This window comes from Pezoporus flaviventris, unplaced genomic scaffold (assembly GCF_033815535.1).
Source record: "Pezoporus flaviventris isolate CSIRO_AGI_PZ_B2104156 unplaced genomic scaffold, CSIRO_AGI_Pfla_v1 ptg000029l, whole genome shotgun sequence".
Classification (NCBI taxonomy): Eukaryota; Metazoa; Chordata; class Aves; order Psittaciformes; family Psittacidae; genus Pezoporus; species Pezoporus flaviventris.
The window spans coordinates 14,101,442-14,123,972 of NW_026892577.1; the positions used below are offsets into that span (position 1 = coordinate 14,101,442).

The 22,531-nt window shown below is 35.6% G+C and overlaps 1 protein-coding gene across 3 annotated transcripts in view; it reads left to right on the top strand.

Annotated features, from left to right (window-relative positions):
- The window catches only part of PLCE1 (phospholipase C epsilon 1), a 150,199-nt gene that overhangs the window by 49,342 nt on the left and 78,326 nt on the right, over positions 1-22,531 (top strand). For all 3 annotated transcript variants that reach the window (XM_061459163.1, XM_061459164.1, XM_061459165.1), the window contains one exon: positions 19,041-19,329. In XM_061459163.1, the coding sequence (XP_061315147.1) occupies positions 19,041-19,329 (289 nt within the window). The remainder of the gene's footprint in view (positions 1-19,040; positions 19,330-22,531) is intronic.

Here is a 22,531-nt window from a genome sequence, read left to right on the forward strand (position 1 = left end):
CACTTTAGGGTGCTGAGAATTTTGTTAGCTCAATAAACCTGTTTGTGTAGAAAAGAATATGTTCAGGACTATGGGGACGTGATGATCTTCAATTCAAAGGTTAGAGAGCATTACCAAACTGTACATGGAATTTAGATAGTGTTTTGTTCTTCTGCACAAACCCTAAGTCCCCAAAGAGGAAAGAGAATTTCATTGTTTATCTGCCAGAAGTGCACTTAAATTGTGTTTGAACAAATCAGTTAGATTCTTGTTTTGTTGGGACTGCCAAGAACAGATTGGCTGTCTTGAGGTATTTCTTTGCATAGTGGATCATGCTGCACATTAAAGAAGCTTGAGAGAGTAAAGCAGTTTCTGTACTAGATGGTACCAGGGCTCACACTATTTGGATAATAACATGGTCATAGGCACTTAAAGTGAAGATTTTATTATGGACTCCAGGAGTCGGGAATTTTCAGTTCAAATGGTATCATTTTTTTTTTTAGGCGCCTTGTTCTCAATTCTCAAACACTTTTGTAGTGATTGCAAAGTAATAGCTAAGAAAAAATGTGAACTTTAGCAATGTATACTATATAGGTAAAACTAGAGATTCTAGAGCGGCTTACCTAAATGTATTGCATACTTTTAAGTCATTATTTTTTACTGTAGTCATGTTTCTTATCAGTTACCTTTTTTCAAAACCATTTTACTAAAAATCATTAATGTATCCTTTAAAATGTGCATAGACTTAAAAGTATCAGTACATTATGAACTAAATGCCCACAGATATTTGCAAACAAACTTCAAATTTACCTTGGAAAAATTCTCTTGTAGTTAAGAAAAGCAATTAAAAATACTCAGCTGAACTTTATTAGATTCCCTGCTTTGCTTAATTCAAAGTGATTGTTGTTCCCCTACTTTCCAGTGGAACAGAAGCTGCCACTGGGACTGGAGTGATTATAGCAAAGATGGGCATCTTTTCATTAATCTACCATGTAAACGTGGGGCTACCCATTATGAAGACAGATTACGGTTTCAAAGAAATGAAGGAACAGTTTTGTCACATAAGACAGGTAGCAGGTGGAACATCTGTAGATGTTTCTGTCTGTTTCCAGTAAAACATTTGGCAGGCCAGCTAAGGAAGAATAGCTGTTTTTTTGTAAAGTTTAGTTGCAAGACATGTCTAATGATAGGGGTTTCCCTGAGGAGCTAATCTGTGCTGCAAACCTCAGCGTGGTTGGAAGAGTATTCAACATGTTTTCTGTGGGAGAGGTATCTTTAAATATTTATATGATATTTCTCTATCAAAGAGTCTCAGTTTTGACAGATGCTCTTCAGAGTTAATCAGTAGCTAGAGAACATAAAGCAGTGTCTATGTACTTACTTAGGTTGTCATTCTACATAGAAATGCAGTCATCGGGCATAAAGTAGGCAAAGAAGAGACTAGAGCTATCCCTCTCACTGATTACCAATGCTGACTCTCCTTCCAGCATGCTTTTTCTGTTGCTCTTTTGCTCAAGTATCATTGATTGATCCCTATTTAAAAACTGAATGAAATTGGTGTATGTGGAAGAGGTGTTTACCCTGTCTTTTCATGCTTGGGTATTCTGTGTAAAGACTTCTGTCAGTACTGATACCATAAAAGGGGATTGTTTTCCAGACACAAATCCTTGGCAGAAAGAACAAGATTTTAGAATATCCTGTAGTTATGCCTTTTCAAGAAAAAGTACACTTTCCCTCACAGTAACAGATAAGAAATTTCTTCTGGCTTCCAGCACTTGAGGAAATCAACCACAAATTGCTATTAGGGAATTTTGGGTACCAAAGCAGGTACCCAAATGTCAAGGCAATACCAGAAGATCAGTGATTAGAGATAGACAAAAAATTTTTTTTTAATGAACACTTCTCCACAGGTAATTCTATGATATTTCACTATTTTTGTAAAACTAAAGATCCTGTGGAAAAATAGATGCAATGTATTCCAGAAAGTCTTATTCAAGAAAAACATGCATGTGAAATTGTCTTTGCTTCAGTTCTAGAAAACTGTGTTGTAATGCCACAGCCTACAGTACTTAAAATGGTCATAATGTACTGATCTTTGGAGCCTTTAATGACAAAGTTTTATACAGTTTTGTAAACTTTTTATAGAACTCAGCTTTTTCCTGCTATTTTTACATTACTTGCTAGATGATGTTATATTTAATAACGATCATCCTGATAAGTACTGTTAGTGCAATAATATTTAAACGTTTGTGCATTTTTTTTTCCCCAGAGTCATTGTATGTGTTTTCTTTAGACAGAAGAAGTAATGAACAGTGGTCTCTGCTATGTACCCTTTTACTGTATTTGTTGAAGTCTGTTAATTATTGTAAGAGACACTGAAGGAAGCTATTGGGTTTTACTGATTGTTGGATGTCTTTCATGTTGTTTACTTTGCTGATGCTCTAGCATGCAACTGTACTATATATTTTCATGGTTTTTCTTCTGTGTTAGTTTTTCCATAACTTTTAATGGAAGGTATTTTAGAGACAGTAAGGGATGAGTCATGTTATTTATAATATATTTTCAGAAGATATGCAGCTATTCCATTTATTTCACAGTTTCTGCTACTCGGTGGCTTTCCATGACTTAGTATTCTCAGCTGTCATTGCTTTTCAATCAGTGTTTGTCCACAGATTTCAGGAGCAGTATTTGAGGGTAAACTAAATAGTAACAAGGCTCACTTCTCAGGTAAAATTACCCAGGTTACAACATACAGATTTATTCAAGTTAATTTGAAGTGTGACCTACTTTAAGGGTTCTTCCTGAGGAATGTAAGGCCATGCACTCACGATATAGCCAGTGCGCTGTAGTTCTTCCATGTGGGCTCACTCATCTGTACTTTCATCTAAAAAAAAAAAGCATTTGTAAGGCTCCTTATTTCAGTTCTTGCACTAAGAAAAATTCTATTTCATCCACTTTGTGTTCCTCTGTGACCCTCTTAAAGTAGCATACAGCCACACTTGAAATTTTTAGGTCTGCAAAAATAGCTTGTGAAACAGTCCTTCCCTGTCTAAATTGTGCCCCCTTGTGAAGAAATACGGCGGGTCAATAGAAAGGACATCTGCAGAGTTAAGAGTAGAGCAGTGTGCAGCAAACCTCAGCAGTATGCTTGGGAATGTTTTCAAGAGAACAGACATTAGAAATAATTTTCTTGTGTTTATATAATTTGGCTCAAAGTTTTATTTACCAATTAATCTATATATTTTCTGCAATAATATAATTGCATTAGTAACTTAGAGATGATAAATCTAACGTGGGAAGAATTATTTTATTTTTACTTACAATGAGTTTACATCATGCTGGTGACATTATTTTCTGTATTTATAAGTACATTTTAGAAATTACTTAATGGCTAACATTGTAAATTTTTTTTTCTATAAATTCATACAATACCAGGAGTCTAAGGCATTCCTTTCAGATAAATTTAGCATTGCATAATTTCATTTGCACTAATGTAAACACAATCTCCAGTATATCAGCAAAATTAAATATTAAATATGTCAGATTTTGTTATCTGTGTGTCTGTGGTTAAACTAAAATGCTTACGGCGCTTTTACAGAGAAGAGATTTCCACTGACTGTTGGAAAAGTAGACTTGTAAGAGCTGCAGAGGTGAGGCAGCACTATGTGAAATGCAGTGACGGGATTAAGATTTGGCAATGAACTTCTTTTCTCTCCAGGCTCTTCGGCAGTCTCTGTAGACGAGAACAGGCTGTCATCCTGTATTGCTGAAAGCTAGCTTGCAGTTTCTGCTTGTGTTTGCTTGTTCACATTTTATACAGTTCTATTTTTCTTCCCAGTTGATGTGACACGGATATGGATATGGTGAAACACAAGGGGAAAAGGTATGGTTCATGTAATATAAAATACAAAAATGTTTTCTTACTGCAGGAATAACAGGAAAATTTTACTTCTTCAGAAAGAAGAATGTAGAGTTGCAGAAAAATATATTCTTTATATTAGACAGGATATTTCTTACTGGAACATGGTCTTTTTCAGGCAGTACTTGCCCTGTAGATGCAGACATTTAGCAATTTCTAAAAGTCTGGGTTTTGTTTCCTTTTTTATTTAAATTAGGCATATTGCATGTGAATGTTTACTAGCTTATTGTGTTTAATTGTAAAGCCACTTACAGAATTTTAGTACTTAAAGTTATAAAACTTGGTTGAACTTCTGTCTAGTTATTTGCTTAGTTTTAGGTTCTAACTCTATAAATAAAGTAATAGAAGTACAAGCTTTTCTTTTTCTTACTTTGTTGTTTTGATAACAGACACAATTAATGAAGTCATCATTAAAACCCCCAATGAATACCTCACTGTTACTGTAAATTGATGAAGAAATATTGCATGTACAGCAGGAATTTATAGAAAACACTTGATATTTTTTAGTGAATTATGGTGAAATAAACTGGTTATGTAAGATTTGGGTTTTTTGAATATTCGGTAAGAATATAAATGAAAGCAAATTCTGTACCTATCACTTCACCCAGTGTAATTAAGAGAAAAATATTTGGTAGAAATACAATCAGGATGACATTTGATTATTATGTCTGCTTTTCTAGAGACTAAAAATCCTGTTTTGTCTTACTCTCACATTGTAGGCATGTGAAACTAAAATTACAGGCAACTTACTTCATACTAGTGATGATAGTGAAAGAATTGTTTCCTTTTCTCAAACATATGTTGTACTTTTAAGTAGTTGAAAAAACTTGAAAATTGTACAATGTTCAATTCCTATACTAGTCTTCCAGTAAAGTACTATGTTTCAGGAATTTAAACTATGAACAGTGCTTTTGACTTGGCCCAAGCAATTTATTGTGTAGGCTGGTTAATGAGGAAGCCAAGTACCTACTTGTAAAAACAACTTAATAATATTCTTTTTGTACATAAGCTCTAATGGTTAGTAAGAGCAAGTTGTGATGGTTATCTTTAATGAACACAAACTCTATCACTGTGACAACTTGCCTTATTTTCACTTGTATAACATGAGGAGTTTTACCTTTCGGATGCTTTTGTAGTTTAGTATTGTAGCTTTACTATGTTAAAAGCAAATAGGCTGGAAGGGTTATGGCAAAGCTTTGAGGGCTTCAGTAAAAGGCCCACATATCTGATTTTTCCTTTGTGTGAAGTGATAAAAGGTAACTGAAGGTTGATACAGTGTGAACAGTGTTAAAAGTCATGTATACTGTGATAATGTATCTCAGCATTAGGCCGTGGAACTTGCTTTCCAAGGAGCCGAATAAATGCATAGGAAGATAAAATTCCTCTTTTGAAGTGTATACACAGTGATAAAACAGGTGATAGTGGGATATACAGGTATAGTATTATTAACTGACCATATTGCTAAGTAGCATGTATGTGAATATGGGCCTTTGCTGATGTATTAGTAAGTCCAGCAGAGTAATGCCCCATGAAGAAAGTAAATACACAGGTAGCCAGTCAGGAGGTTGGGTTTTGTTTGTTTGTTTTTTTTTTATCCTATGGTAATTATTTAAAATGAGAGAGTAACCATTTTTGCTTGGAAGTTAACTGAAATATGCACTACAAATTTTCCTCCCTTGAGTACATGAATACTTTTTTATGTACATGAAAACTTGGTGCAGTTAATTCAAAACACATCTGGGCTCAGGTCTCCCAATTCTATTGAAGGGCACTATTTTTCACTAAGATTAAGTTTTGAAAAAGTTAAAAAAAATCCAAAATTGGGCATGTGTAATTATAAATAAATGAATTATTATTTTTTTTTAAACTGGTGTGATGGAGAGAAGAGAAGCTTATAATAGGGATCTGAGTTTTATCCTTCATTTTGAGAGGTTAAGCATATATGTAGGTCACTTAGGCATATAATAGTGTTATATAATTGCAATTTATAAAAATGATTGCACTGAAAAGAGTGGCTATGACTTTTGGTAAGGAAGCTGTTGTATATACAGAGTTTAGTTGAAGCTAACGCTAAAGCAAAATAAATCTCATGGATGACTAAACTGTAGTCCCTGTGTCTAAAAAACAATCCCCAGAGAACAAGAAAGTTAATTTGAAATATTTTTGTTCTTCTGGTCTTGAGCCAGAGGCCTTAAATTCTGAAAATCAAGCCTCAAGTGACATTCCACTCCAGTGGGAAAGGAAAGGAGAACATATATTTTGGTCCTGCAGAATCATATTTACTTCATTAACAATTAAAACATGTAATTTAAATACTGAACTTCTGCTCTCTCATTCCCATTCTCTTGTTCAGTCACTCTTTCTCAATCACTTTCATTCTCTCCCTCTTAAAATGATCATATTTACTTTAAAAAACATCTTCCGACTGCGATGTCGGAATAGGAACTTTTGGAAATTGCAGAACATTAGATTATCTAGCTTGTGCATTTCAGGCAAGTAGAACTGAACTGGAAAAAAAATTAATGAGTCATTGTCCCATGTTCAGATCTTGGAATTGGCTTCCAAAGCTCCATTTAGAGAAAGCAAAATAAACTTGTAAATTTTAATGTAAATGAATACCATCATTTCATCTTTTTAGCAGATTCTGATGAAACCTAATAACTTCTCCAGTAACAATTAACTTTGGTAAGTATAGTTTTATGCTAGTATACAGTTGCCTTAATGTAAGTATGGCCATCAGTGTGTATTAGGTATCTATCATCAAAGTTATGCCATAAAATAAAAACAAGATGTAAAAATTGAATGTACTGTGTTCTGAGGGACAGTTATTTATTTTAAGGCAACATCTGAACACACTAGCTGGAAACAAGGAAAAGAAGAAATGATTTCTTTAGGTCATTGCATTGTGTATTACCTATTCACACTGCCTCTACCTTAAACTTTCCTAAACTTTTGATACTTCCTATTGATATATATTCATTGTGGGCAGTGGTGAATACAGTCTCACTTTTTATCAGCAAATTAAGGTTAAATATAATTTAAAAATTAAGTTCAGGGTATCAATATTCTGTTGTTACTTTGGGCAAGGAATGGTGCTTTTCCTATCTCTAGGTAACTAATAAAAAACTCCTCAAAGTGGAAAATGCCTCTTTATAGAACAGTTATATTGTTTCATGAAATCATGTTTTGTAGCCTGACCTAAAAGTCTATTAAACAATTCAGTCATGAAAACTCTGAGAATTTCCTGGCCCCTAAGTACTATCCAGAATAATCTTATAATTATTCATGTGACCCTGTGAACTCAACAGCTGAAGTACAAGCAAACAAATAAGGCATGGATTCAGTGTCTACAAAATTAGAAAATGAGAAATAGGTTTCCTGTGCTAAGGAAAATGCTCCAAGTTGCTCTTTTATTAGCTGTATGCATGGGTAGGATGCATAAATTTTACAACTGGAGTAACAGTCCTACTGATCTTTTGCAACATTATCAATTACAATAGGTTTTAAATGAAAAAAATTAGAGATACAGCAAGCTTCTGTGGCAGTTTATGTGTATGTAATTCTGAGTGTAGATCTAAGCTGTAGACTGTTTCTGATAGATTTGGAAAGATCTGCCTTTCAACATAAATCCACAATGTACAGTACAATAAAATCCAAGTATCAGTCAGTCTGATACAAATTATAATAGTGATTATATAAATACAAAGTTTTATTACATGTACTTTGTCTTTTAGCTTTGTCACGTTTACTCTGAGCTTGAGACCTTTGTAAGCAATTTGAAGCAGGTCCTTTAGTCACAGAGATGCAACATCATACCACATAAAAATTAAATTAGCCAGTGCTGTGAACTTTAACTGCTATCATTAAATATCTTTTGAATTTTAATATCAAAGACACAGGAATGAAATAGACTGTATGCTTTTTGAATCAGTTATGTAAGTATATGTCTTAAAGTAATGTTTCATAAGAACAGGTAAACCCAGAGTTTTGCAAAAGCAGTTACACCTGACTTCGTCAAATATGTAAGTTTGTAGAAAGAGGATGATAAGCAAAATATTTAAAGGCTGGTAAGACACAGTCTTTGACAGCCATAATTTTGGGGTTTTCTGTTTCATGCTTTGTTTTTAACATGGTCCTGTTACTTCATACATACTGTGAGTTGCCCTTCAAGCTGTCAATTCTGTAGTTCAGAAAAATGTAACTAAGCTCATCTTTCAAAGTTGTTTAAAAAATCAGTTAATGTGCGTGGAGATGCAGTTCCTTTTAAATGTGTGAGCTCTGCGGAGCCCTTTCCTCAAATGGAAATGTTACAGTTGTTATAAGGTACAAAATCATACTGATTTCTGCCTGCATGTGATGTGTGTGGGGGGTTGCTTGTTTTTTTCTTAAAGAAAATCTAGACTCCCTATTGCTCCATAATGGTTGAAATAATGGTTGAAATAAATAGACATGGGAAGGGAGCTGTTGGGTTCCTCAGCACTGAGTGCTCGGCATTCACCTGGTTTGAGTGCACCTCTCATGCTGTCAGTGTTTCAGAAATTAGAAAGATTAACATGATGCCTGTTTGAATATTAAAATTATACATTTACATCTACCTTTGAAGACAATAAGCCTTTAAGGCTGTACTAAATAGAGTTTTCAGTAGCTTCTGTTATATTTCATCTAGGAAGCTTAGAGATCCATTGTTATAGTAGCATCCCATTACAGTTTGATGTTCCAGAGATGTACAACTAAAGGTGGAATCTACAATGAAAATGTGCATCTCTCTTGATTTGGAATTATTTGGTTGTGGCATACTTAATATTCTAACATGAAGCGGTTTGACTGTGAGTTATTTCAGTGTGCTTTCTGACATGGAATTTTAATCCTAATTACTTTTTATTTTAGATTATTACTTAGCTACAGTAAAACTTCTGTTCTCTACTGAAAAGTCAAACTGCTAGTCTTTTTCTTGTTTTAAATGCTTTTTCTAATACACCTGACAAGTTTTATATGATTGGAATATCTTTGATTTTTTTATTAGTAAGAAGTTTAAAACGTCATTATTAAAATATATTAAAAATATATGATTTTAGAATGAAAAATGTTTTTTATGTTTAAAACTTTGTAGACAGTTTTGAAAGCTGTTAAGTCATTCCAGTCCACGTGATAAGGTGTTCAACGATCAAGCTTTCATCTTCTTACTAAATGAGATTGTGCATTTGCTTAGTAGTAATGTTTAGAATAGGTGGTTACCTTTAGAATAAAGTTGAAATAATGCAGATATTTGACTAGAGTGTATTTAATTTATTTAGTAATTAAACCAGCAATTTTTTTTGATAAAATTTGGAGAAAGTAAATAAGCACTCATTTAGAAAATAAAAAACATGCCAACTGCACAAATAGTTGACAAAAGTAGAACAGTTATCAGAAATTTAGCTCAGCATATACCAAGTTGAAAAATACTATAAAATTATAATATAAACTGAAGAAATTAGCAAGAGAATTTTGTAATCAAATAATAACTATTAAGAAAGATTTTTTTTTGTTACATATACTTTGGTGCCAACAGAAATATAAATAGCTGATCAGAAAGAGGTATTTTTGGCCTTTTCTGTGTAAGATAATGGAAGTCTCACTTTCAAGAGCTCCTGTGTTGTGTTTGGTGTCATCCTTTCACTTTCTCCTTAATGAAATTGAAATCTCAAGTACTTATGAGCAAGCTTTCAAATGACAGTTAATTGATGTCTTTTGTCAGCTTCTATTTTATATCTTAAATTGATTCTTCTTAGTACTTATTTGGATCTAAAGCATATTACTTGTTATGAGAACAAACACTATTTCTTCTTTACCGGATTGATGATTCTTTAAGAGTAGGACTTTCTGGGGGTGGGAATGCTGTGGTAATCTGTGCCCCATGTATATCAGATTGTTTTTTCTGTCTTCCAAATTTGTGAAGTCCATCTTTCCTTTGGTAATGGCTTTTAAAATAATTAGTACTGTTACCTTACAAAAAAGAAAAATTAGTAAGTGGTAGCAACCAGGCTTTACCAAAAGTGAAAATGATGACTCATAAGATTTTTGGGCCTGCTATTACAATTTCTGGTCATAAGTAAAACCAGCTCTCAAATATATTGATTTTCTTAAAACTGTATAATTATTTTCTTCTTATCGCAAATGAAACAATTTTCCTACTAAAGATATTGATCATATACTGGAACTGAATGGAGATGGCTGATATTATTTCTGAAGAATGATGAGTTATGTTTAAGGATTGCCTCTGCAAGGTGGTTTGATCCTCATTAAATTCAGTTTCTGCTCCTTGAAATGATCTCATCCTTAACAGGATGTGATTCATAAGAAATATTGGCTGGTGAGGTAATACACATTCTGTAATTGCAATTGAAGCTGTAGAGAGCTCACAGAACACCAGTTAATGAATATAAATATTTGGGCACATCTGTGCTTGTTCACTCTTATGGCAACCTTCCAGATGCTGTCGATACTGCTGCCTGTGTTACCAGGGTGAACTTGTCTCTTTTCCTGTGTCCTCTATTCTTCCGTGCCATGTTGCCCAGTTACAACTTACTGTGAAGAATTTGATACACAGCAAAAATTGCTGTTGCATAAGTGAGCATTATTGCTATGAGGCATGGTACTCTGTTGTGCTCTGTGCTGGCACTGGAGGACCCTCTTCTTCCTAATCATTGAAGAGAGAGCAAAAGTTTGGAAAGCCTTTAAGAACAGGCACTGCAATGAGGATACTGACAAGACAACTGCTTGCTGCAGTGTTTTATCTAAATTGTTAGAACCTGAAGCTCATTTACAGAAAAGCAAAGGAAAACATCTGGGCCTCCCACAGTGACTGTAGCACTAGAGCTTATTAGAAAAGCCTTGAGTGAGAGAGTTTGTTTTGAGTATGCCGGAACAACCATTGACTCCTATGATGACGAGGTGCCTGAAGACCATATTCCTTTCCTGTGATGTGTTCTTTCCTTCGAATGTGTAAGGTGACTGGGCAGAATCTGCTGCGTGCTCTGTCATGCCATACATGTCCTGCCCTGGGGAGGTCACCTAACTTTTGACTCAGTAGATTTATTCCAGGGCAATGAGGGCATACCTATGGTGTTTGCTTTTACTCACTGCTTGCAATTGCAAATTATGCAAGTAGATAGTTTTTTAAAATCACAATCTTGTTAGATACATTGGAAAAATACACACAATGCAAGAAAAAAAGCCCCAAAACCAACCAACAAAACCATCTTACTTCATTTTTCTGTATTTCCTTTCTGTCCTTTTTTACCTACTTCTGCTGACTGCATTCAAAGCATCCTCAATGCAGTGATACTTAAGATCTTTCTACCTCAGCTATCTACTCAGAACATCCTCCCCTTTGTCTTTCCTGATGCTTCAGTGCTGGTGGGCTGCTGCAGTAAACAAACATTTCCACTTCTTGCATTCTCAAAGTAGCTCCTGGTTTTGTTTTTGTAGTGTCAAACACCACCTCTGAACCACACCAACCTGAATATGCCTGAACTACCCTATAGTAAATAGTGCATTTGTCACTGGGCAAAATTGTAGTGGTAATAGTTACTGTGTGTATGTATTTTGAGCAAGGTCTTCTCCCTATCTGTGCCCCCTTAAAAGCAACAGTAATCCCAGTATGCTATGAGGTACACTTCGAATTGTTCCATGGCACTGTATTCTCCTATTTTCTAGGCATTTTTTCAAATACAAACCAGCATTTCAGCAGTCTAAGGATATTTTAAGGAATTTTTCCATTACGAAAAGTAGTATTTCAGCATTCAAGATATTCTGTTTATACACCATGTGAAAATACATAGAACAAGATATGAGCATATTAATTTCTAGAGGGTGCTGTTAACTCCTGATGTTCCGAACAGCCTTTGCACAATTACATGCATTTCACTGCAAGTATGTATTTATAGATGCAGCTTTCTTGCTGGTGAGTTGCTGCTGCAGCTCTGAGATTACCTGCAAACAGATCGCCTATTTGTCATCCTGACATGCTGTTGTGGATGGTGATTGTGTCACACTGTGCCAAACCAGTCCTTTACTGCTATTTCTTAAACACAAATGCAGACCTGCAACGACATGGCTGTTCCAGGAGAAGTTTCTTTGGGTGATGACAGTTCTTTTTTTTCCTGTTGGTAAAGCTGCAGGCAAGCTAGATGGCAAGTGTCGTTGATGAAACTGAAATGAGTTCTGCTTTGCAGAACAATCGGCTTGCAGAGCCAGCCTAAGGGTGACATTCAAATACATCTCTAAAAGCTGCTGAGTGTGAAGAAGGCCATCATGATATGTGACCCTTTATTTTATTTCTTTTCTTTTTAATCTGGGATGGTTGTTAATACTTCAGGAATGTTGCTTGTTAGCCAAAAAAGATGGATCATGAGATGCTGGAAGAGGATTCGTGGGAATTTTTGGAGTTTGACCCCAACTTGTAAAACTGCAGTTCCTTCCAGATAGCTCTTTCCACATTTGCCACTGTGCAACCAGGGGGAAACTGTGCAGTGGAGTGTCGCAGCAAGACAGAAATCGGAGAAGCTTGAGATAGGTGGTGAATCTCATGCAGATTTGAGTGGCAGTACGATTTGCTAAAACTTGTGGATGACCATTTGTCATCATCTGCTTCATCTCGAATAGTGAGTAGGAATGGAATTTAGTTGACCACAGATTTTATCCCTTGCCCCACTTGTCTTGTAAAATACCAGAACTTAGTAAGACACTTGGACAAAAATTTGATCAGTTGTTCCGGTGTGTGCTTATTTGGTCACAGGCTGCAGAGGACCACCAAGCATAAATGTCTACCTTTTCTACTCCAAATACTGGAAAAGACTTACAGAAAATTTCTCAAAAGGGTTTTTGAAGGCCTCACCTGTTTGTTTGCTGACGTGAACAAGATCTGTCGGTGAACAGAGCTGAGAAACAGCCTTGACACAACAGACCTTTCTGCTGTTCACAGTACCATCTCTGTCAGTCATAATATACTTCAGCTTTGAGCAACCTGCGTAACTGAGATACAGAGATCTGGCATGTCTTCTTGAGAGCTTAAGTACATGAGAGAAAGAAAGACAGGTATATAAACTATTCTAGGCTTAACAGAAAATGCATTCAGTGTTGAATGTATTTCAGTTCTCATCATTGACATGTAATCAAAAATTGTTACAACAGATTCCAGTTTTAGAAAATCCAGGAGTTAAACATTTCCTTCTTCCTCAAAATCAGAAAAGTATGCATACGAAACTTGTAGCACCCTCTTCATTTTCTTCAAGGAAGGTCTTGTAGAGGTGGTCAGTCTTTGATCTTTTTTTGTGCAGAACATTTGCAATGATGCACATTTGAACCCAATGCTCACCTCCAGTCTCTAATGCTGTTTTCTTAATTTTTTAAAAATAGACTTTTGTAGCTGGAACCCTTGGAATCCATGCTTAGTGCATAATAACATGAAGCTTCTGTCCTGAAACAGAATAACTGTTCTGTAAATAAAACACAGTGAATTCATAAATTTGTTTTAAAAACCCGAAGCGTTTGTAGGTATTTGCAATTTTGCCAAAGGTTTGGCTTTCTGCAGGGGAAGTTTGAGTCATAATGAAGTTGCATGCAGATGCTTGTTAACTTGCTCTTCTATATTAAAGATTTGTTTCTTTTAGGCATGTCTTCAGTCTACATTTTATTGCAATTTAAGTAAAATATTTTTCAAAATTTTTACTTGGTGTCTCCACCAGTAGAAATAGAAAATAAAACATTTTTGCTGTAGCTTTTGAAGTTTTCTTTTAATAAAAGTTTTTTTCCCCCTTAACATTGCAAACATCCATCCATGCAGAATTTGATTGCTTCCTGTTGTCTTAACCAAATTTTGTAAAGAATTTCTCTTCAGAGATGCCTGAGCCTTATGAGAGCACAGAGAGGAAGTTGATGAAGGAAGCACTGTAACTAGATTCTGTAGTGCTGTAAGCAATAAGCATGCCCAATCAAGTAAGCCTTCTCAGAAATGGGATCTCTGCAAACACAGTGCTGAGAAATGGGCAGTTTAGGTCAGAAAGCTTGCAGTGCTTTTCCAGAGTTGAACTTCCTAGCCTTGTCCCAAGTGTCTTTGTACCTGTAATGTTTATTCAGACTATATCATTGTAAGTGAAAAGTGGAGAATTGACTGTACAAAATAGTGGGATTCATTTCTATTTTTGCACAGCGAGAATTATTTTTGAAAATATGAGTCAGATTAAATGCAATCTCTGTAATTATTCTGTATTGGTTTAGAAATCTAAGAGTTTGTATGACCTGACTTTAAATCCCAGAACAGTGGCAAACCTTTATTCGTAGATTGTTCTGTCTGATTTTCAGCATTTCTGCAAATCCCAATTGACAGTTGTTTGTTCCAATGTCTTTGAAAATCAGGCTATAGGTATTTGAATTAAACCATTGTGAAGTAAATGCATGTGAAAGTGATTGGAATGATCCTTGGTCATGACTTCCAAGCGATTACTAGTAGCTTCATTTGGTCAATATTAGTGAGGGGTTTCGTCTGAAAAACCTGCTGTAAATGAAAGAGAACCATCAGAATTTGCTCATTTTAATGATTTTTTTTTCTTGGAACAGAGCATATTTGGAAAGAGCAGTGTTTCCTGTGATGTTAATAATTGTGTTCAGACTCATATATTCTGTAAAATCTTTGTGTTTTCAAAGTACATATTTAAGTGATCTGCAAGACATACTGTCCTGAGACTTATTACTTGTTAATATACCATTCTGGCTTGCAGGCATTTAAAATTACTTTAAAAACATGCAAGAAATGAAGGCTTTGTATTGCAGGAATGCTGCACATGAGCTGTTGGCAGCCCTTTCTAATAGCTCTGTAGCTAAACACACAGACTCCTTCCTCCCCCATTTCTGTGTTTCATTTTGATTATTCAGGTTATATTAATTGAGGTTGGACAGATGCCAATCAGAAACAATGCAGTGAATTATTAAAGCCCCATTAGAGTCTATTTTCTGTTGTTTCTATAACATGGTAGCACTAAGTATAATTTTTTGTGACTGTTCTTTAAAATGAACTTTCTGGGTACACATATTCTTTATATAAAGTTAGAGAAATTAAGTCTCCTTCCTAATAATAGGAATTTTCAGTCTCTTCTTAATTCCAGTTTCTGGGTTTCATATACACCAAGCAGCTGCTAGTTGTTTGGCAAAATGGTAACTTGCCCCCAGGTTCTAAGCTAAATATGTGAGACAGAAAACATGAAGAGAGAAACAAATAAAAGATCACAGTAAATAGGAAGAGATATGTGTAAGTTTAAGTAAGACATTAGAACAATTATTTTAGCGAACTGCAATACCCAGTATTTCCAGTACAGCAGAACCTGTGAACTCCAGCTTCATTTTGGGGGAATATCTGTCTTAAACTGTAGGGCTAAGAATGGCTGTAGTGTTTACGTTTCTGCCACTTTTACATAGGTAACCTACAGTAATGTCTGTGGAGAAAAGGACATAATATGGTTTGTAATTGTAGTGATGATTAAAGAGAAGAAAAGATTATGAGAGAAAAATGTGGAATAGTTTCAGAGCCAGCATGAGTTGCTTGTTCTTGTAGTTCTTATAGTTATTTTTAGAGAATGTCTTAATAAAATATGTTTGTTGTCACTGTAAGAAAGTTTTATTGCCTGAAGGTTATCAATAAACTAACTTGCAGAAACCCATTTTAAGTTACTAGAAGCAAAATCGAGTTTTTTTTAAAGTAGAGTTTTGATGATTTATTGCATAAGTTACTAAGACCTGAAAAATATATTTTGTTTCCATTTATTTTCCAAATATGGACTTTGTTGTAAAACTACCAGGGTGGAATTCTGCCTAAATTCGATCTTTATTGTAATGCTAATTTTCATTGTTTTTCTTCTTTAGTATTCTGGAAAATTTTGTATTGCTAGTAAATTATTTTCTTTTTACTTACCATTAAAATCTCTTAAACAATGGAAGAGAATAAAAAAGCAGCAGTATACTTTCATTGGAATACCAGTGTATTAGTATATTGAGTTACATGTTTCAGCTCATTGCTTATTTTAAAAGCAAAAAACAAAGAAAAAAGTGTTAGAATGTATGCTTGTTTAAAGTAAATCTTGAGGTTTTATAATTGCATGTAAATTTTACCATATGCATATTTAGTACTCATTACAGTGATATATATGAGAGTTCAACCCAAACTCCTTCTACTACGTGTCAGTACTTTGCAGTACTTAGAAATCTGAAATATGTCTAATATTGCAACACTTTCAGATCCAGCTACTGTCCTCAGTTTCTTGTGAGTTACAGCTCAACATGTAGTATGTGAGACAGCGCAGCATCAGATTGCACCTGACTTTGAAATGGAAGGCAAGAGTGAATCAGGAGTGATATGCTCTTGTGAGTCATTGTTTTTTGACAGGTAACTGTCAGTTTAGTGCTGCATTTAACTCTTTTTGGTTCATACTAATTTGTAATTGCAGTAACCATTCCTTCGGAGTGATGTAGATCAATGTAACTACATCTGCCAGAATGAACTGTAAGCCCTGGCTTGGAATCAACTTTTTTTTTTGGCTACCAGGCAAGTTTAAGTTTCCCCAGTTCTCTAGTGCAATCTCACTGAAAGGTGATTTTCCCTATCAGTTACCTGAGGGATATGTTCCTTTTCTTATTGCTTAAATTCTCTTTAGTGGCTAAGTATATGCATTGTAAGTCTGTATTTTTTCCTAAACTCATTTGTGTGCAGCAGCAGTAACAAATTCAGAGCTTTAACACATCAAAACAAACAGTATTTGAAAATGGTATGTGAAGCACAGAGTCTTTGGAGACAGCTAGTGCCCCGAAGTCTACTTTATACAAAAGAGATTAACACCATTATTCTATGTACAATCTCTCCAGCAAAGCACTGTCGCCTATTTCTGTCAACAAATGGTTTCTTTGCTTTGGCAGCTGAAAGAAACGTTGGTTGTGCAGGCAACAGAACATGCCTTTATAAATTACAGAACCAAATTTTAAAAATATTTTGGAAGGTAACTGCAGTTTTGAGAAGTTAAATTATTTTCATTAACTAAATATTTTTTTCAACAAGCCAAGAAGACTAATCATGTCTGCCACGTGTGACACACTCATAATCCTTGGGTAAGGCAGGTTCACTATTTTACAATACACCTTTTGGAAAGGTGCGCATCCCACTGTTCCTTGCAGACACTCACCTGATTAAAAGGTCTGCACATATCCTACCCAGATAACACACTTTCTAGGAGTGCATTTTCTTTCTGAATAAAGGTGGAGATGAGCAGGGTTCTTAATGAGAGTTTAAGAGACCATGAAACTGTTGTATACCAAAGGAGAGACCATAAAGATGCTCAGTAAAGGTTTGCTATTTCTAGAAGGCAAAAAAAAAAAACATCTGGAAAATTTGCAGGGAGTGGGGAAAAAGAATAGATACTACAGCATTTCACAGCATAATGAATCACAGAAGCCATATTTCTAATGGAAGTGAATTCTAAAAGTCATAGGCAAGATGTGATATATTTTATGTTAATAAATGTATCAGCGTTATTTTTCAAACCACTGAATTACATTATTAGTTAATAAATTATTATATTTTTAAAAAGATTTGACTGCTTTCCCCTGTAAATAGTTAACACAAAAATAAAAAGCTAAGAAATACACTCTTTAGTGAATATTGGATAGTATTTAATTTTCTTATTTATGGCAAAAAAAAAAAAATGCCAAATTATGAATTTAGTAGCTGAATCAAAGCTTCAGCTATTCTCAGTTTCTTTATCTGGATGAAAGAGTTACATCACTGTTCACAGCTTCTGTTTGTAGCGGGTCAGATACGTTGTCAGATACCTTGTGGGAGCAGGGCGTTTGAACTGCCCTCACATACATGGCAGGTGAAAGGCAGGCCTTAGGGCAGAAGTGGAAGTGTGTGCAGATCACTGTCAGGAGCCACTTCCCTCCTTGGTTACATGGCTGGGCATGTATGTGTCCTGTGGAGGTTGCCCGTGCCTCTGACATTTGGTGTGCGCAGGCTGTGTAAACAGTTTCTAATGATTTGACTTGGTGCATGTGTGCTCTCATCATAGGAATGAATGCAATATCTGCAGTTGGTGGATAGCTGTATTTTATTTATGGGTGGGGAAGGATGGCATCAAGGAACAAGCCATTAATCACAAAAAACGGTCATTATGCCATCAGCTTATTTTGTGTGCGCATCTAAGGATTGATGAGGAGCAGCCCCATGAAAATTGTCTCAGCACCTGTCCTGGTCACAGTTATAATGATCTTTCCCTATGTTAATTTTTATTTTGGTAGTTTACACTTTGTAATTACAAAGCACAGATCATTGACACAAATTAATGTTAATTAGTAAGTCAGCATACAAGAATGCCAAGAATCAAGTCTGTCCTTGAATATTAATGAAAAGATTTCTTTCAGATTCTTGCTTTGATCATTAAACTCTTTTAAGTAAGCAAACATTACTTAGTTGCTAAGCCACAGAGCGAAGTTCATTAGTGTGTTAGCACAAATATCGGAAAAAGAGTACTAAACCAATATTAGATAGAGGATCTGTGCGTAGGCTGGAAGTAATGTAATGAGCATGACACCAGAACATTTTGAACGATTGCTCGCAGAGATTAAAACAATTTCTGTTTGCAAAAACACACCCCACTCAGCAAGAAAAAGTGCAAACCCCGAGGAAATCTGTTTTTCTGCTACTGATGTCTGTAGGACTTTACTGAAAGTACAGTAGATTTAATAGTCTTATGAATAACTTTGTGTGTGTTACTTATTTAGATGTTGGCCAGATGTATTGATGTGGCTTTTTTTTTTTTCTCTTCGTCTAATGTTGGTGCTTAAAACTGGTTTTCATTAGAATTCTCTTAGCCATACATTGAAATCCAGAATGCCATCTTATTTAAATAGCCTGTTTGGGAAACTAACTCAAAATCCTCACAAACCAGTTTTGGATTAATAGATATTTCAGGTTTAATGCATAAATGTGGTGGTTAACACAGACCCTTTTTGCAAAGGCTGCCGAAATTGCATGAAGTCACACTTGTCTGGAAGTTTTTAATGTTCAGTTTATTATCTTCAGCATATGAACTAACATCTCATGCTTTTGCATTCTTCACAGATCTTCAGTACAGTGAGAGAAGAAGAGGGAGCAGAAGACATTTTGGAATATTTTCCTCATCTTCTGAGAAAACTGCCAACTCTTGCTACAGGCTGTCTATGCAACGGTGATGGCTTTTGCGTAAAACCATGTGTAACAGGTGCTTACTGTCAGTACCGTGCCACTTTACAGAGGACTGCTCTCTCTAACTATATAACTGGTGCTTTACTAGAAGCAACTACATCACTAGGAGCAAGAAGTGGTCTTTTAAATCTCTTTGGAGGATCGACTGGAAGAACAATGCTTAAAGGTAATGAAGACTTAATTTTTTAAACCCTGCCCACTTCAAGTATAGGATGTATCGCAAAATATAAAATACTACATAATATTTTGTAGTTTATATACTTCTATCTGAAGTCAACAGATGAAAAAGATTTTGATGTTTTCAAATATTTTCATTTGTCATCATTATGTCATAATGATTAGCTATGTAACTTTAATAAATGCATGCAAACCTGAAAAATTCTTATTACAAAGCAGACACCTTTTCAGACTTTTTTCCTTTTTCTCTTTAGAAACATTCCTTTCTGCATCCAAAGTTAATGCCTAAGCCATTGCTATTAGGGTGTTCCTTTGTATAATATTTTTCTTTGGCAAAGTGCTCCTGCTCATGGGCTGACTTGGTTCAGGACTTGAGAAGGGCATATAAACTTTACTTGGTTGTTATTGTTATCATTATACGGCTAACTGTCAGCATAGCAGTGTGTGATAAGTATGTACCATTCATTACTGATTTATTGTTGATCTTTTACCAGATCTACCATTTTTCTAGTACTGGTTCATTTCAAATGATATGGGTATTATGTTGAAAATGCCTATTGGAGGATAGATGTTATATACTAACTTTCCATGCTGATCATCATCAGATGCAACAAGAATGCCATTATGTGATTTAGTTTAGTCAGTTTTGGAAGTTAAATGGGACAAAAGCATTCTTGGTACAAATTCACTGCATTAAACCAGGGTTTTGTAGAAAATAGTAACTGCTTGTTAAATTCTGTTTTAGTGAAAATGCCTAGAGTATTTCCTAAGGTACTCAAGCATTTGGGGATTTATCATCATTTGATATACTGTAACAAGAGGATGTAGTATCTCAGTTGTACAATTGTAGAATTGAAGCATGTGAATATTATGGTTTGCCCAAAATTTTGCAGGAATATGACAAAATCAGTACAGAATTCTCATTGAAAATTCAACTAGTGCAGTTACTGACCTCCTGTTTTTACAGACAAATTTTGGTGTAGTTTGTGCTTGGATCAGGTTGTCTTATTTTTATCCCTGAAAGTAGCTCTTTTCAGTTTTAATTCGTCTCTCTTTAGGTGTATCAAATGGCAGAGAGAGGCACTAAAATCTTATGAGAACACGTACAGATGGCAAACTGTAGCATCTGAGTGAATTTCAGTAGTACATTGAGTAATGTCACTAAGCTTCACATATGCTCGTCATCTGTAAGAGACAAAGATATGTACAGTACAGTGTCCTATTTTGGTAGGATTTTTCCTTTTTATTTTGTTTGGGTTTTAATTGTTCTGGGGAGATGAGTGCTTTAGAAAAGTAAACGTATATGTTCCTGCAACAGCTCTGGAAAGCAAGGTTAAAAGAACTGAGTTGTGTATTTGGTGGTGCACTGTGATGGACCTTCTTACAGAGTGAGAGAAGGGAGCACAGGATTTTGATACTCCAGGCTTGATTGAGCAAGGATGCTCTGTCAACTGAGTACAAATGTCAGCTTCCCATGGGGCATGTTCCTGCAGTGCCTGAAAAGCCCAGCTGGTGACTGTCACTGTAGAGCTGCAGGCTCTCTGAAACTGGAACTAGCAGCAGTAATTACTAGCTCAGGCTTACTGACATGTTAATATAGCTGTCTCTTTTTATGAAGCCTGGGCTAGTGACTACACATGCATGTTCTGTGTACTAGCACACTTGGAACTAGTTTGTTCCACTTCAGTTGTTGGATTCTGAGCTCAAGAAAGTGAGATCTTAAAGAAATGACGAAGGTCTTGAACGTGATTTGCAATTCCATAGTCAACCTGTGTAGATACTAAAGATTTGATTTAGTGTAGTGGTCTAGATATGATTTACTCTAGTGGTCTCTGTTGAGGAAGCTTTAGGTTATTGAAGTTTTCTGAATGTAGAAGGTTATTTTCAGATATAACTCTTCTTTTTGCCTTACAAAAATAAAGAAATCTAGCTTGTGCACCTTGGTTGATCACTAGCACACCAGTATGAAGGAGAACGAGGTTTTTTTTTCTGGTAAGAAAATCACAAGCCATTTAGAAATGCATAACTGAGACCAGTAACTTAAGCTCTATCTGAAAGCAGTAGAAAGCTTAAACACAAGGGAAATAGAGTGGGTGAAGTACTGAATTCCACATTTCATGATTTCTGAATTGCTCTAAGGGGCACCCCATGTACAGATTGCAGTATATCCAGTCTTGTGCCAAAATTATGTAATATGATAGCAGGATCTGTGTCAAGCAGATGTGTATCTTCCACCATGTAAGCCCATTCCTTAACTTTGCTACAAGTTAAGCTTCAGTACAGACATGAAACTGTGGGCACAACTTGGCAGTTGTCAGCTGTAGGCAGAGTAATTATTATTGTACTTGGAATGAGTTTCGAGACAGTTCTTAAAAAGCTTCAAAAGTGGAAGTGAATTTGTTTGTTAAAACCAATTTGTATCAGCCAGTCTTGAAAAGATCTTAAGGGCTGTTGGCTTTATGCTTGGAGAACCTCTTCTGGACCAGACAACATTCCACTATTTTTCTTTCAAAATGTTTGCAATTTCTGGAGATAAAGTTCATCACTCTCTTGCACAATCTGTTTAAAGAGGAGACCGTTACTTTAATGGGGAGTGTCCTTTATGATTTAAAAGGAAGAATTCTCAAAATCTTTATTCACTCTGTAGTTAGGGATTTTATGTAGTATTTCCCCTGGAAATAGTGATCCTGCAAACAGAAAGTCCCTAATGCTGGCATAGCCTCCTGGTTTCATATCTCCCTAGCACTAAGCACGTCACAAAATTCTTTATGTTCAGTCCTTCAGGAGTTATTTAGTGACATATGCAATGAACCATACAGTCACAAGTGGTCTAACTCCAGGAATACTGTTCCAAAGTTTTGTTCAGTAGCTGAGGACCCTGAGTGCTCTGAGTCCCCAGGGCTACGATGGTCTTGTGGGCAAATCAGCTGCCAGTGTTGTTAGTTCAGAGTAGGCTTCCAAACATACCAGACCTCAGAAGCCAGAATTCCCAGTCACGTGGATGTGGGACTGAGTCTTTAAAAACTCCTGTAGGGCCTGCTCTGTAGGAGACTCCTCTCTGGGGTCTGAGCAGTGAAACTGCAAGCCCTGCTCTCGGGTGGCTCTCAAGAGCTGTCAGGCTCCTGACTGAGGAGCTGCAACTCCGGTCCTGGTAGCACAGAGACAGTCTGAGAATGGACTCCCGGGAACCA